The sequence below is a fragment of the Pelodiscus sinensis genome, chromosome 5 (genome assembly GCF_052426305.1).
Source record: "Pelodiscus sinensis isolate ZL-2025 chromosome 5, ASM5242630v1, whole genome shotgun sequence".
Taxonomy (NCBI): domain Eukaryota; kingdom Metazoa; phylum Chordata; order Testudines; family Trionychidae; genus Pelodiscus; species Pelodiscus sinensis.
The window spans coordinates 33,916,474-33,933,993 of NC_143056.1; the positions used below are offsets into that span (position 1 = coordinate 33,916,474).

General features: G+C 43.9%; 1 protein-coding gene across 2 annotated transcripts in view; it reads left to right on the top strand.

Moving 5' to 3' along the window:
* EML5 (EMAP like 5) overlaps nucleotides 1-17,520 on the top strand; it is a 332,722-nt gene that overhangs the window by 168,644 nt on the left and 146,558 nt on the right. For both annotated transcript variants that reach the window (XM_089778388.1, XM_075926740.2), the window contains exons 20-21: nucleotides 1,890-2,017; nucleotides 6,699-6,840. In XM_089778388.1, the coding sequence (XP_089634514.1) occupies nucleotides 1,890-2,017; nucleotides 6,699-6,840 (270 nt within the window). The remainder of the gene's footprint in view (nucleotides 1-1,889; nucleotides 2,018-6,698; nucleotides 6,841-17,520) is intronic.

A 17,520-nucleotide genomic window follows, 5' to 3' on the forward strand; every position in this document is an offset into this window, starting at 1 on the left:
TGAGGGACTCCAAAAAGATCTCACCAAACTGAGTGATTGGGCAACAAAATGACAAATGAAATTTAATGTAGATAAGTGTAAAGCAATGCACATCAGGAAAAATAACCCCGACTATACATACAGTATGACAGGGGCAAATTTGTCTACGACAAACCAGGAAAGAGATCTTGGAGTTATCGTGGATAGTTCTCTGAAAACTTCCACACAGTGTGCAGCGGCGGTCAAAAAGGCAAATAGGATGCTAGGAATTATTAAGAAAGGGATAGAAAATAAGACACAGAATATCTTACTGCCCCTGTATAAAACTATGGTATGCCCACATCTTGAATACTGTGTACAGATGTGGCCTCCTCACCTCAAAAAAGATATTTTGGCCTTGGAAAGGGTTCAGAAAAGGGCAACTAAAATGATTCGGGGTTTGGAACGGGTCCCATATGAAGAGAGGTTAAAGCGACTGGGACTTTTCAGTTTAGAAAAGAGGAGACTGAGGGGGGGATATGATAGAGGTATATAAAATCATGAGTGGTGTGAAGAGGACAGATAAAGAAAAGTTATTTATTAGTTCCCATAATAGAAGAACTAGAGGACACCAAATGAAATTAATCGGTAGGAGGTTTAGAACTAATAAAAGAAAGTTCTTCTTCACACAGCATGTAGTCAACCTGTGGAACTCCTTGCCAGAGGAGGCTGCAAAGGCTAGGACTATAACAGAGTTTAAAGAGAAGCTAGATAATTTCATGGAGGTTAGGTCCATAAAAGGCTATTAGCCAGGGGATAGAAATGGTGTCTCTGGCCTCTGGCAGAGGCTAGAGAAGGATGGCAGGAGAAAAATCGCTTGATCATTGTTTTCGATCCACCCTCTCTGGGGTACATGGTGCTGGCCACTGTAGACAGACAGGCTACTGGGCTAGATGGACCTTTGGTCTGACCGAGTACGGCCGTTCTTATGTTCTACCACAACACTCCTGCACCATCCACTCACTACAAATCTGTGTCCTGAGCCCATCATACTCCCAGTCTCCCTCCCTTGAGCCCCTCATACACTCCAACCCAAACTCCTGTACCCTCACATCCACTAGTCTGCAGATTTCTCAGTACTCCAACACTCTCTAGCCTGGAGCCCCCTCCCTTGTCCAGCATCCCTTTCTCCACCTCGTCCTGCATCCAAATTCCCTCCCTGAGCTTGCACCTCTCACCCCTTCCCACACCCAAATCCCTCATTCCCACCCTAGAGCCCACACCTTCTGTCTCAACCCAGTGAGAGTGAGTAAATGCTGGGTACAGTAAATGATGGAGAGGAGGGGAACAGAGAGGGCGGGAGCTCTGGGAAGGAGTAAGGTCTTGGGGAAGGTATGGGGTAAGTCTTGGCTTGCCCTGTCTTTTAAAAAGTGATCTTGTTTGTAAAAAGGTTGGAGACCACTGAGCTACATGTTTTGTTAGACTTTAAGGTACTACTAGACTATTTGTTGTTTTTTAAATTTTTAATTTTATTATAGATAGTATCATAGCTGTATGCACATTTCTCTCACGGGGTTTGTAGCATGCTTCTTAGATAGCTGTGTTATTTTTTTCCTAGTTTGAACCTCAAGGAGAGTCTACTAAGCATGAAGATCATTGAAAATTGGTTCATATGGTAGGGCTATTGGAGAAAGCGAGGTAACAAAAACTGGAAGGCTGGCACAAAATACATTATGTGGTTTCTATAACAATGAAAGAGAACATGTTTAAAAATTTGATTTAAGTGTACTAAATCTCCAAAATGAGCCAATTTCTGTAGACAGGAAAATGTTAGGACTTCTTTTATGTTGAATTAGATCTGGCAAAATATGGAAGTAATATATATATACTTCTGAAATTAAACTCATACCTTTAAAAATTTAATGTTTTAGGTCTCCTCTTAGAAGATAATCCTTCCATACGTGCCATATCATTAGGACATGGTCATATTTTAGTAGGAACAAAGAACGGGGAAATATTGGAAGTGGATAAAAGTGGACCAATAACTCTGCTGGTTCAGGTACATTTTAAAATATTACTGTTGGAATATTCAACACCAGAGCATTGTATTTGTGGCAAGAATCTGTCGCTATGTCATCCAGTGGTAAAACTCTGCAGTAGGGGAACCTGAGTCCTCCCTGTTCCACCAGGTTCCAACCCAGAGCCTGTGATATGTTAGATATGCAGCCTTGGGGACTGATGCCGCCAAGCCTATTCACTTCGTCACTATCTACTACATTCTAAGCCCCTTCCAAAGTCACAAAAGGGCTCTTCTTGTGAACTCACAGGCTGGTTGCAGGGAGTGTCTCACTAGAAACTTTGCCATTAGTTCTGGCCCTCTGTTCCTGGTCTCCACAGGGGGTTCAGCGGCTATGCAGTAAGGTATAGTCCAGACAGTATGGCTCCTGTGGCCTCTCTCCTGGTATGTCTACACTACCCCACTGGTTCGAACCCCGTGCAGCACGGCTACACGGGGCTCGAACTAGGTAGTTCGGACTAGGCTTCCTATTCCGTGGAACGAGGTGTACCGGTAGTTCGGAATAGGAAGCCTAGTCCGAACTACCTAGTTTGAGCCCCGTGTAGCCGTGCTGCACGGGGTTCGAACCAGTGGGGTTTTAAAAATGGCAGCTCCCCGCTTATGCAAATGAAGCCCGGGAAATTCAAATCCCGGGCTTCATTTGCAAGTGCGGTATGCCTACATTACCCTCCTAGTTCGAACTAGGAGGGTAGTGTAGACATACCCTCCAGGAGTTAACAGTATAGGACTGCTCCTCTGCTCAGTCTGCATGGACTGAGCTGAGTTGTTTCCTTTTGAGCTCTGCCTCCACTATGAGCATACCCAGCAGGTATGGCTAGATGGGGTCTTCAGTGCCCAGAGCTGCTCATTTGACCCTTGATTTGCTGGTGTGGGGTCAAAACACCTAATCACAATTACCTTTATATTCCCTCCCACCCCTGTTTTCTTCCTAAAATCCACTGGACTTTGAAAGTTTCTATAACAAATATAATATCGTACTTCAAACAGAAGTAACATAAAATAATAAACATTCTAATTATTAATGAATTCTGAAAATTATTATAATTAAGAGAGTTTAAGGCCAAAAGAGACTATTATGATAATCCAGTTGGATCTTTTGCAAAACATAGGCCATTACCCAGTAATTCCTGCATCAGGTCCGTAATTTCTGGTTGAACTAGATTTGTGGTTTTTAGCCTGAGTTCTGTGGCCCTCTGAAGGTCTGCAGGCTACATCAGGCGTCTGCACCTCTGTCTGAAATTTTTTAGACGTCTGCAGATGAAAAAAGGTTGAAAACCACTGAACTAACACATATTTAGAGACATCTACTTTTGATTTAGATACTTCAGGTAATAGAGAATCTATTACATCCTTCTGGTGAGTTGTTCCCAGTGGTTAATTACCTCACTGTTTAAAGCATAATGCTTTACCTCCAGTTTTAATTTGTGTAGCTTTAGCTTCTAGTCATTGAATCTTGTTCTGGCTTTGCTAGATTGAAAAGCCAGTACAATCATACATTTTCTCCCAATATAGGGTACCTATAAATACAATAATACACTGATAGCCTTTTTTTTATATCCTAAATTGGCTGAGCTTGTTAAGGCCCTGATAATAACATTAGTTTTCCAGATCTAGAATCATTCTAATGTCTTTGTTCTTTTCTGTTCATATATATATATATATATATATATATATATATATATATATATATATATATATTTAATCTGTATGTATGAAGAACTATTATAATGCAACAAGGCTTGAGCAACAGATTTTTAAAACACACACACGTGTACTTACACACTATTAACATTATCTTAGTAGATCCTGAATCAAGAGGCATCTATACATATCTATATCTCTTTTAAGTCAAGCTCTGCTGTTATAATTTTTATTTATAGTATGTGTTTAACTTAAGCACAAATTTAAAATAATGTATATGTATTTTAAAGAATGATAAAAGGAAGTTTACAAATACCTTTTACAAATTTGGCTTTAGTAGATCCTGAATCAAGAGGCATCTATACATATCTATATCTCTTTTAAGTCAAGCTCTGCTGTTATAATTTTTATTTATAGTATGTGTTTAACTTAAGCACAAACTTAAAATAATGTATATGTAGCACATTTATGGTCAGATGGTGAATTCCTAACTCAAAGTAAGTTTCAGAGGCGTAGCCGTGTTGTCTGTAACTTTTAAAAACAACAAGTTGTCCTGTAGCACCGTAACATGTACATATATTTGTTAGTCTCTAAGGGTATGTCTACATTACCACCCTAGTTCGAACTAGGGTGGTTAATGTAGTCATTCGAAGTTGCAAACGAAGCCCGGGAAATTGCAAATGAAGCCACGAGGTGTACTGGTAGTTCGAATTAGCAAGCCTAATTCGAACTACCTACTCCGTGCCGCGTGTAGCCACGGGCACGGAGTCCACACTAACGGGGATTTTAAAATGGCGGCGCCTGGGAAGATGCAAATGAAGCCCGGGATATTTAAATCCCGGGCTTCGTTTGCAACTTCGAATGACTACATTAACCACCTGAGTTTGAACTAGGGTGGTAGTGTAGACATACCCATAGGTACTTCAGGACTACTTGTTGTCAAATTAGGTAATAATTATTAACATGACTTCAGTATTCCAGTTGATTTTAGTAAGGTGTAACTGCTCACCAATGTAAGACATTGAGAATTTGGCCCTGAATTGTTAAGTTAACAAAAAGATTCGATAAATTAGATCAGTGATGGGCAATCTAGGCTAGTGCCGGACCGGCAGCATTTTGATTCGTTACAGAGGGAGTGCATTGCTCTCACAATCAATGTTGTGTGCCGTCAGCACAAACTGCTCTTCACATGTCTTGGCTTTATGTGTATGTCACTTTAGTAGTACCAGTAGGAAAAAAAACTACTCAGAAAACAGCAGAATTTGGCAACCCTACACGTGGAATGTGGGCAAAAGTAAGCAAAATGTTTCATGGGTCACACAAAGAATCCTGATGGGTCACATGTGGCCCTCTGGCTGCAGATTGCTCACCACTGAATTAGATAGTTTAGTGAATCAGATCAGTTAAGCAATTTCCTCAAATACAGTGAAAGCTTTGTTATCCAACACTTTGTTAACTGGAAAACTTAGTTCAATGACATTGCCCTCAGCACAATACCCCACATCTTCAGGTGAATGTGTGACTCCTGCCTGTCCAACCGGATAGCTTGATGCTTCAGGACATTACGGGGCTTCTGATAGCCAGCATTGCCTGATGACATCATCATAAGGCTTCTCCTTCCTCCTCAGTCTGTCTCAAGCTGCTGGGAGCTGGATTAGCCTGAGGGCTTCCGGGAAGTTGGCCTACTCGTCTGCCTGCTGCTTAGGAGGAGGACACAATGAAAAAACAGGCAGTTCCCGAGTTACGCAGATCCGACTTATGTCGGATCCGCAGTTACGAACGGGGCCCGTCTCCCTGGTCTCCAGCAGACCAGGGAGAGGAAGCAAAGCGGCGGAGCACGCAGACCAGGGGGACGGGGAGCAAAGCAGAGCAAAGCCGTGGAGCCCGAGGGCAGCAGGACAGCCACGGTGCGTCTGGGCTGTCCCGCTGCCCCCGTGCTCCGCGGCTTTGCTCCGGACGCCTGTGGTACAGCAACTGGGGTGCTGCCGGTTGGTCCCGTAGCGCCGCTCTGGGCGCTACTGGACCAACCCAGCAGCACCCCAGCTGCTCTGCCCCAGGCATCCTGATTCAGCCACTGCTGGTCAGTTTCAGCAGCGGCTGAATCAGGACGCCTGGGGCAGAGCAGCTTGGGTGCTACTGGGTTGGTCCAGTAGCGCCGAGGAGCGGTGGCGCTCCTGGACCAACCCAGCAGCACCCCAGCTGCTCTGCCCCAGGCATCCCCAAGTTAGCCGCTGCTGAAACTGACCAGTGGCTGACTATAGGAAGCCCCTGCCCCGGGCTTCCTGGAATCAGCTGCTGATCAGTTTCAGCAGCAGCTGACTTGGGGATGCCTGGGGTTCTTAAGTTGAATCTGTATGTAAGTCAGAACTGGCGTCCAGATTCAGCCGCTGTTGAAACTGATCAGTTTCAGCAGTGGCTGAATCTGGACGCCAGTTCCAACTTACATACAGATTCAACTTAAGAACAAACCTAAAGTCCCTATCTTGTACGTAACCCGGGGACTGCCTGTACCCTGAATGAGTGAATGTGCATGTTGGAAGGGAGTGGTCCGCTTCCTCATTCCTCCAAGCTTTGTTAGTCCTTTCTTTCTGTTGTACAGTACTTCCCACCTGGCATAACCGGAGTGACAATCTAACTTTTTGCCTTCAGAACAAACATTCTGAATAATATCTTGAATGGCCAGATGTTCCCACAGGGGCAGGAGTTGGTTGTCGAAGTAAAGGATGGGGGCAGAGCAATGAGCTTGAGAATCCAGCACATTCAATTAACCGGCAATCCTCACTCCCCATGAGAGCTGGATAACAAAGATTTTGCTGTATAATAGAATTTTATATTGCATTTTATTCAGAAGCATTTTATTTTTAAGATATTCTGTGCTGATTATTAAATCAAGATTGTTTTCATTAGGAAGTTTTCTTTAGCATCCAGAACAGATTTGCATATTATCAGTATAGCTTTCTTGCTTTTTTTTTGTTTTTTTCCAGATTTGGAAATAAATTTACCTGTTTCATTTTTTTTACAGGGTCACATGGAAGGGGAAGTTTGGGGCCTTGCTACCCATCCTCATTTACCTATTTGTGCCACTGTAAGCGATGACAAAACCTTAAGAATATGGGATCTATCTCCTAGCCATTGTATGTTAGCTGTTCGCAAATTGAAAAAGGGTAAGATTCTAATATGAAAGCGATTGAACATTATCTAAATTAACACATATTAGCACTCTAAATACGCCAACCATAACTCCTGGATTTTATAGGACAGTCCCAAATTTAAATACGGTGTTCCCATCAAGTACTAAAATGTCCCAAAAAGCCCTGCTGCATCTGGCTCACAGAGAAGCAGCAAGCTAGAAATGGCTCTGTGCAGCGCCATTTCCCTTCCCCTGGCAGTCAGAGCCTCCTAGTGCAGCACAGCACAGCACAGCAGCAACGGTGTCCTCCCCACCCCTAGAGCATGTAGGCAGCTCCCTGCCTTAGCGCTTTGCGGGCAGGTAGCTGGAGTGGCTTCTGGTTGTGTGTGGTTTCCCGAGTTCCCCACGTTCCTGTTTGCCACCCCGTAACCCGTCCCTACCTCCTGCCCCACCACTGTGCGCTGTGCAACCTCCCACCTCCCTCCCTCTGTGGGACGCCTCTGTTGCTCAGGGTCCTTGTCTGGCTTTGCCACCTCCTCCCATATGCAGGCGGTCGCTTGTTCTTTGTTACAGTGTTCGCTACTCCTGGTGGCGGGCGGCTGGGTCCAAGGCAAAACGCTCTGAGGAGCCGCTCTTGGACCTTAGCACCTTGGAGCTTCAGCCTGAGTTCCAGGAAGAGCCGGGCATAGCCCTAGTTGGAGGTTCCGGGGTGTGCTCGCTCAGGCTCAGCAGGTGTACTACATGTGCTGTTGCTCTTTCTTCCCCCTCCTCCTCCCCATCCCTCTGAGGGAGTGGCAGCGCATGAAGTCACTTGCTTTACCACTGTCTGTGAGCCAGATCTGGTGAAGTCGAGGCTTTCTTCCCCTTCCCTCCCCCTCTATGCACCCTCCAAGCAGGAAGCTGGAGTTGGTGTTGCGCGTGCTCCCTACTGTGGGGGGAGGGAGGGACTGAGCTCCCTCCCCCTCCCCACCTCACTGGGGGAACAGCAGCATGCTATCCAGAAGCTTTCCATGCTAAAAGGGGGTGCAAAGCCAGGTAAGTTTCCCCCCTCATGCCCAGACCCCTACACCCTAATTCCCCACTTCCTGCCAATACCTTACACCCCAAGCTTGTTCCAAAACCCTCCCTTGCTCCTGCACCTCCCTCCTGGCCAGACACACTACCCTCAGCCTGCTTCTCCACCTTCCCTTGCTCCTGCACCCTACCCCTTTGCCAGACACTGCACCCTTCCTTGTTCCTGCTCCCTCCACCTGGCTAGACACCGTATTCCCAGCCTGCTTCTGCACCCCGCCCCTTCCCACTTGCTGGCAGCCCTGTCTTGCACACTGAATCCCTCACTTTTTGTCCCTACCCCAGAGCTTAAGGTTGTCCACAAAATCCACTAACTCCAGAACCCCAGATGAGTAAATCTTGGCTATGGGAAGCCCTGAACTTCAGTCTTCCCTGTCCCTTCCCTTTGCCCTGTAAGGCTGGAACACCAGAGGAGTGAGGTGTCTCAGTTTGGTGCCACATCGGTGAGGGATGGGGTTTTTTTGGAGGAGTTTTTTTTGCTTCTCACTTGTGTGATTCCCAACTGATTTTTCTGTGGGTCAGTGGCCTCTGACACAAAAAAGGTTTCCCAGCCCTGCCATAAATAAAGAAAACATTGAAATCTTTTATGTTGGACATAAATTAATATTTTACTTTTTTTAAAATGAAGTTTGATAAACTAACATGAGAATTAAAATGATTTACCTGTTTAATAATTTAAATTAAAGCATTCTCCCTAGCTGCAGCACTAGCAAAATGGTTTGGGCATAATTATGTAATTAACAATGTGTTTCCATTAGCAACTGATGGTCCTCAGAAAGGTATACAATGAACCAGGTGCTCCACAAGCCAAAAGTTTGAGAACCACTGAAATAGAAGCACCCTGAGCCTCTTCTCCTGAGAGACTGCCCTGGGCTCCCTGCTGTTCCACAAGAGCCCACAGAGAGATCGGGTTTGTTACCGTGGTGGTGAAATCACTGTGTCACTCCTGTGTGGACGATGGACAGACTCTTTGTGAGTCTTTCTCATCCAAGAAGTTGTTGATTTAAACAGTGTGTTAAGATGCCACGTGAAAACACTTGGCGTGTCCACAGGGAGGCAGGATTTATTGTCGCTTTACAGAGAGAGTTGTCATGACTTTTGTGTCTGGGTAAACAAGTCCTTTGTAAGCTCTGATGAAGAGGTGAGATGTTTTGACTTCCATTTTGAAGGGATTTGTTTTTCTGTCTTTGGCCTGCATGTTGCTTAGACCTGAATGGAGTTAGCTGTGACAACACATTTCTGAGTTATTCTAACACACAAAGTGAAATCCATGCTGAAGACCCATGCTAAAGATGCTGTGTCCAGTGAGAGAAAGTGCTGTTGTCAGAAGAAGTCAATTCAAAGTCTCTCCAAAGGGGATTCTTGGGTTTGTGGTGAGAAAGGTCAGCAGGCGTTCCTATTTTTGGTTCAGAAAATATGGCCACCATAACTCTAAATCAAGTGAATACAAATTCTGTGATAAAACAGATAGAAGCTGCAAGAAATATTTAAATTTAATAGCACTTCCTAAGATTGTTAGCAATTAAATGCCAGCTAATTTAAAATAAAGGATGAAGCCCCCCCAGCATTAAACCCATCATCTTTTATCTAGTATTGCAGACAGTTTTAAACAATGATTGGTTTTATGTAGCATATAAATTTTTGCTAAGGGTGTTTTCAGATGAAATCACAGCATTGATGCTGAACTTCTTTTTTTGTTGCTGTTTGGCATGATCATGATGTTACATCATTTTGTGAGGTATTTTTATTTTGTGTTTAATATTCGCATAATGATCTGCAGGGTAGTGTAGCTGACAGTTCTTCCAGTGGTGTCCCCATGGATGCTCCATCGTAGGTGTCGGGTCGTCCTACTGTTGCAGATCGGAGTTTTCTTGAGCAGTGGTCACCTGGACCACGCATGCACAGCATGTGCCCTGCACCGTTTGCACTCTTTTGATATCTTGTGCGGTCCAGATCCCATCAGTTCCTTCTTCATTGCCCACAGTCGCAGATGGAGCAAACCTTCTCTCCTCAGAGAAATCCTGTCAGGAATAGAATAGTTAGTTGTTTAGCCTTTTAGAATTACAGTTTTTCTTCTAGTTCTAATTGTTAGCATTCATTTTATTACTAAAAAAAAAAGAGAGGGTATGTCTACACTACCCCCCTAGTTCGAACTAGGGGGGGGTAATGTAGTCATACGGAGTTGCAAATGAAGCCCGGGATTTGAATTTCCCGGGCTTCATTTGCATAAAGCTGGCCGGCGCCATTTTTAAATGCCGGCTAGGTCGGACCCCGTGCCGCGTGAAGCCTAATCCGAACTAGCTAGTCAGTGCCGCGTGTAGCCGCGCGGCATGGGGTCCGACCTAGCCGGCATTTAAAAATGGCGCCGGCCGGTTTTATGCAAATGAAGCCTGGGAAATTCAAATCCCGGTCTTCATTTGCAACTCCGTATGACTACATTACCCCCCCTAGTTCGAACTAGGGGGGTAGTGTAGACATATCCAGAGAGAGTTCATTAGTTAGTACATTGTGCAATTAGCCATGCCAGGCTCTCCCGGCTTTAAGAAGTGCACCACATGCTGTGATGCCATGCCAGCTTCGGACGGTCATGCCGAGTGTATCAAGTGCCTCGGTGAGGTCCATGTGCTTCAAAAATGTGTCCACTGCGCCAAGTTGACTGTAAGGACACGTAAGGACAGGGAGATGAGATTAAAAATTATTTTATTTGACAAAGCGCTTCACCTGCTGGAGCATTCTCATACAGTTTCTAGTCCTCGGACTCCTAGAGTGGAGAAAAAAAGGCCATTTTGCCAGAGTTGGCTCCAGCTCGAAAAAGAGCCTCATCAGCTCAGTCTTTACCTTCAGCGCAAGTAAGTGTTGGTGATAAGCCCAGCATGTCAGGCTCAGTGGCGCCCAAACATGAGTCGCTTTCAGAGCCGAAATCATGACAAAAATCACAACAGTCCGCTGTTCAGCACTGCTGGTGACCGCACCATGTATAGCAGTACCAACAACATTGACACCTTCTGTGTTGGAACCATAAACAAACATACCAGCAACCTTGGCACCAGTGACTCCCAGGCCAACAACCTCGGCACCAACCAGCATGGCACCGACCAGCTCAGCACGGGTGTCTTTGGCACCATATGCCTCGTCCAGCCCTGTGGTGATGAAGAAAGCACCTCATAAATCTGCCTCTGTCAGATCAGTGAGCCTGGAACCACTGACGTGCTTACCATCACAGTCTTCCTCACCACCATCTCCATATTCTCCTCAAATAATAATGGATGACAGGGGTCGCATCCCACATGAACAAGCTTGGCACCATGCGCCTAGGTACCGTTTATCACCGTCCCCTTATACAAGATACCTACCTCATTCTCCTCCTCCTTCTTCAAGGAGATCACCACGTTCACCCCATTCCCCTCATCTACCACCACATCATTTGGTGTACTACAAAAGCGGTGTGTCATCTCAGCACATTTCACCTGTCCGTTTTTACCACAGATGACATAGTCCAAAATACTACAGATATCACTTTCAGCATGACTCAGCCCATCATTGCTATCATCATTCTGAATACCACTATCCTTCAGTTACCCAATCTCCTGTGCTCCCTGTTTCCCCACAGTCTTCACATAGTCTGGGAGTAGCAGTGTCACCACCTCTACAGCTCATCATTCAGAACCAGAGGAAGGTCAACTCTCTGAGGTCGGAGAGCACCCACAAGACATATAACCGGCCAATCAGTCATAGTCATCCCCTGACGAAGCAGTAATACCTGGTGACCAGTCCCCTCCTGACGATGTGAGGCAGTTTCAGGAACTTTTCAAAAGGGTGGCTGCATCTCAGGACATCACATTAACTGAGGTACCTGACAAACAACACAGGCTCCTTAAAAAAGCTCCAGCCCTCACAACGGGGAAAAGTTGCAATCCCCATAGATGACGCCATCATGGAGGCTGCCGATAAGATATGGCAGACACCAGCTTTGGCAACCCCAACTAACAAAAGAGCTGACAAACAATATTTCATGCCCCCAAAGGGAGCTGATTTCTTATTTTCCACCCTCAACCAAATTCATTAGTCATTGATGCTACTCAACACAGAGCCAAATTACGACAATATAAGAACACGACGGATAAGGATAATAACCGTGTGGATCTGTTTAGGAGAAAGCTTTATTCTTCAGCTACCTTACTCCTGCATATAGCAAACTATGCAGCGCTACTCTCCAATCATAACTTTGATAACGACATGAAGTTGACCTCTCTCTTAGAACACCTGCCAGACTCTAAAAGACCCATATTAAAAGCCATAGTTCAGGAGGGCTATGCCTCCTCCAGAACAGCATTCCCAGTAAGTGCTAGACGTTGCTGACATAGCAGCCAGAGCTATTGCGACATCAGTAGTTATGAGGAGAGCCTCCTGGTTACAATCTGTGGGGATGCGTCATGAGCATCAGTCGAAGGTGGAAGATCTCCCTTTCAACAAGCAAAAATTATTTGCTGAGAAGACGGATGACATGCTGCATTCCAGCAAAGACTCTAGAACAACATTGCGTACACTTGGGATGTATACTACTTCCCCATTCCGCCGTAAATAATACACTCCATATCAAAAGCAGCAGGAGTTCTCCTACTCCAGATACCAACAACGCTCTTTTGATCAATCAAGGAGCAAACAACACCCATAGAGGAACCTCCCATAGGGCATTCGTAATACCGACAACCAGGTGAACAAGCAGCAGGTTTGACCTGTTGTTCGAGGGTCTGCAAAATCTCCCCATCTCGCACAAAACATCACACCCTGCTTTGACCTTCCACCACCATCTGAGGCCTTTTCATCATCGCTGGGCAGCCAGCACATTGGACTGTTGGGTCCTCGAGATGATAACATCCAGGTACACCGTCCCCTTTACCTTGCTTCCCTGTCCCTCTTCAGGGACCCCTCTCACGAAGACCTATTAAAACAGGAGGTACAACAAATGCTCAGTATAGGAGTAGTGGAAATAATCCCAGACGGCTTCAGAGGCAAGGGGTTCTACTCCCATTATTTTCTCATACCAAAGAAGATGGGAGGATGGTGACCTATTTTGGATCTCCGCAAATTGAATCGATATCTTCAAAAGCAATGATTCAAAATGGTTACCCTTCAATAATCCCAGTATTAGAGAAGGGAGACTGGTTTGCCTCCCTCGACCTGAAGGATGCCTATTTTCACATAACTATTCACCTCATGCACAGACGGTTCCTATGTTTTGTGGTGTGTACAGCTCACTACCAATACCGAGTACTACCATTCAGGCTTTCATCGTCACCAAGAGTGTTTTTAAAGACGTTAGGCATTGTCTCAGCCTATCTTCACAGATAAACCGTGATTATATTCCATACCTCAACAATTGTTTGGTAAAAGGTCCATCAGAACTGGAGACACAGCGAATGGTGGCAACAACCAGGCAAACATTTGATCTCTTGGGTCTTATTCTCAATGCACAGAAGTCAACACTACAACCTACACGAACTCTAGAATTCATAGGTGCCAAGCTGGATTCCGTATCTGCAAGAGTATACCTCCCTATGCAAACATTCCAAGCAATCCAAGAATTGGTTACTACTGTTACTCTGAGCCCCAAAGTTCCCATACTTACCTATCTCCAGCTTATGGGTAACTTGGCTGCTACAACCTATGTGGTCGACCACACCCATTTACATGTTCGATGTCTTCAACACTGGCTTGCAACACTATACACCCATCACAAGAGACAAGTGCACAGACTGGTCTCCCCTCCACTTCATGTCTTAAACTCTCTTACATGGTGGATCAATCCCTGCAATCTTCTAGAAGGCGTACCATTTCATCAGGAACAACCATCCGTTCATATAACTACTGATGCGTCCGTCATCCCATGGGGAGCCCACATGAGTACTATATCAATGCAAGGATGGTGGACCTCACAAGAGGCTACTTTTTATATCAATTAATTGGAACTCAGAGCTGTGTTCAATGCATGCAAGCATTTTGTTACACATATTCAAGGCATGTTCCACGAGGCGTACAGATAGTGCGGAATGGCTTGCTAGTTCGAACTATCTAGCCCGTGCCGCGTGTAGCTGCGCGGCACGGGGTTCGAACGAGCCGGCATTTAAAAATGGCGCCAGCCGGCTTATGCAAATGAAGCCCGGGAAATTCAAATCCCGGGCTTCATTTGCAAGTGCGGTATGCCTACATTACCACCCTAGTTCGAACTAGGGTGGTAGTGTAGACATACCCCAGCAGATTACAAAAAGAGGTAATTGATTAAAAAAATTGCCTAGTTTGTTTATGCAACAAACTCTCCTTTCCTTATGATTGACAACTCACACTTTATTAACGTGGTTCAGTTACTAAGACCATGATACAGTCCATCTAACTAAGCAGATGTTGCAGCAAATTGCTGACTAAAGTGTATGAAAGAGAAATTGAGCAGTGTGCAAAAAGTCTAGAGGGTAAAATTGTTAATTTGAGTCTTGATGGGTGGAGCAACATCCACAATGATCTTGTATTATGTGCTTGTGTGACAACAGAAGAAGGGAATGTCTTCCTTACAGAAACAATTGATACATCAGAAAATGCACATACAGTAGAATACTTAGAAGTATCAGTAAAAGTTATAACAAATTGAAAAAATTCAAAATGTCTAGTACACCGTTTGGTCACAGACAATGCTGCAACTGTATCCTAGATGAGAAGAAATTTAGAAGAGAGTGGCGAGAGTCCCATGTTAATAACATACGGTTACAGTGCTCATTTCATGCACCTCATAGCCAGAGTCTTAAGTGTTCCAGAAATAAAAGCTAATGTTGAAATTGCAAAATATTTCTGAAACAACTGCTTTGCAGCAGCTGCTCTGAAAAAAAATGGGAGGAACCATGTTAACTCTTTCATAAGATTTGTGATGGAGCTCAGTAATGGACTGTTTTGAGCACTATATCAAGAACTGGCCTAATCTGATGACACTTGGTGAACAAAATCATGAAAAATGGATGGAACTGTCACAGCCAAAGTTCTCAACATTGCTCTTAAGAAAAATGTTGAACACATGACGAGTACCATGATGCCTATTTCTGTACCCTTGAACAAAATGCATGGAAATAGCTGTTTTATTGCTGATACTGTTGAAATTTGGAAGGAACTGAGTGAGATCTTAAAAAGAGAAATATGCAATGACAGAGTTAAATTATAAGCATTTTTTAAAAAAAGAATGGGACAAGCACTATCTCCTGTTGATTTTCTTGCAAATATTCTCAATACTCTGTACCAGGGTCATACCTTAACTGCTGAAGAAGAGGAGTTGGCTATGACATGGGCATCCAGCACTTCCATAATGCCAACTATATTAAACTTCAGAGCAAAGGGTGAACCGTTCAAGAAATATATGTTTACTGATGATGTTTTAAAGAAAGTCACACCAGCGAACTGGTGGAAGTCACTTAAGCACTTGGATTCAGAGACTGGTGAAGTGATAATCTCACTTTTAACAGCAGTAGCTTTTTCTGCCAGTGTAGAAAGAATATTTTCTTCCATTGGACTAATTCATTTCAAATTGATAAATTGTTTGGGACATGAATAATTAGGAAAGCTTGTTTTGCTTTTCTAGATTATGAATGAACAAGAAAATGAAGGTGAAGATGATTGAGTTAGCTGCAGAAGTCAATATTTTAAGTTTCTCATGTTGGCCTGGCTGACATAGTCAATTTAATTTTGGGGTTTTAAAAAAATATTTCATTTCACTATTTTAGTAAAAAGCAATTTTAACAAAAACAAACCTGATATATAAAAAACTTGAATGTTTAACTAAATTCAATATTCATATTCTTGCTTTGTTAAAATGTTATATGTTTGCTGTTATATGTTTCTTGCATGGCAAGAAGAAGTTCCAGAATACATAATGTTGTTTTTGTTAAATAAAACAGTTTAAATATCTGTCTTGTGATGTTGGACTCCTCATACAGCATGGCAAGAAAATTCTGCAAATATTAATACTTTACCTGTTGAATCTGAGATAGATATTTCTGAAGTCATTGGAAGGTGAACTGTTTCAATTACCTTTAATAAATGAAATAACCATTCATTCATTTTCTGATATAACTGTAATGTGAAACATTTTCAAAATAAATCACTGTTAAAAATGTGTAGTATGTACCTTCTAAAAATGAAACCTACATCTAATTCTGAGTTGTGAAGAGTATGTATAGCGAGAACAATCCACAAGAATGCACGTTCATGTAGAAAACCATGATTAAATCGTGTCTTCCTGAATAGTGATTTAAATAATGATTTACATCTAATCCACCCTGCTGACAGAGAATCCTCTTTGGACACACTTTCCCCATGTACAGATAAAAGCACATCATCAGTACCCAGTCTACAATTCACGAAGTTTCACTGCCAGTGCCCTGGTGGGTGCCTCACTAGCAGATCACTGGCCCAACTGGGACCCTTGTTTTTTTTTTTTTTTTTCTGGTCCTTAGACCTGGCTGCCACTACTCCTACTCGGTACCTTCTCTGATACAGGCTACTTCTCCTTTCTGCTCAGCACCAAAACCAGATTCTGGCACCAACCCCCAATACTCAAGACCAGTGAGTATAGTCAAAGCATAGGGAAAGTAAGGAGCCACTCTTCCAATGAAAACCTCCTCCTCATCTTCAGTCAGATGAGGCTATTGCACATCCTCAGGATGATTCTTGGCCACCCCAGGAGCTTCTGAAGCAGGTTACTTCAATCTTGGGCTTGGAGATTAAGGAGCTCAAAGAGACATTGCACAGCCTTATTGAACGGAGTTGCTACAACCAGGGTATCAAAGTAGCACCACCCATTAATGCGTCAATGATGGGTCCAGTTAAGGCCCTATAGTAGATTCCTTCTTTCTGGTCCACACTTCAAAGATAGCAGAGAAGAAGTATTTATTATGTGCCAGCAAGCAGGTTCAATTATCTATTCCCACACTTTCCACCACGTAAACAAAAAGGGACAAGTGATGCCAGGCAAATGCTACCGTGACACAAAAGGATGTTAAGAACCTGGACATTTTTGAAAAAGGGGTTTATTCCACAGATAACATCCAGCTGCATATTTCTAATCAATAGGCTTTTCTGGGGATATAAGATTTTAATCTATGGAACTCCCTGACCAAGATCAAAGTTTTTGCACTCTCAAGAGGCAAGGCAGGAATTTGATCGAAACAAAATCTTTGCTTCTAATATACTGAAAAAAAAAGTTACTAATCTTTTGTAACTGTAGTTCTTCGAGATGTTACTTATGTCCATTACATGCTGGGTGGGTGTGGCCCACTGGAGATTTTTCACTTAGTGGTATCTGTAAAATCCCATAAAATCCAGTTTAATTAGTTAACTAGTTAAACATTAAGTTCAGTGGTTAACCGATTAATCGGGACAGGCTAGGGGACAACTGCAGCCAGGCTGGAGTGCCCCTACCTGCAGTGCACTGGAGCCAGGCCCACCACAGTCAGAGGTTGCTTTGCCTGGGCTGGAGTGCCCCTGGCCTGAGGCGCGCAGGGGCTAGACCAACTATGGAAAGGGGCTTCTCTGGCCAGACTGAAGAGCCTCTGCCAGTGGTGCGTCAGTCCTGGGTCTGTTCCGGATAACAATCCTAATAGTAATA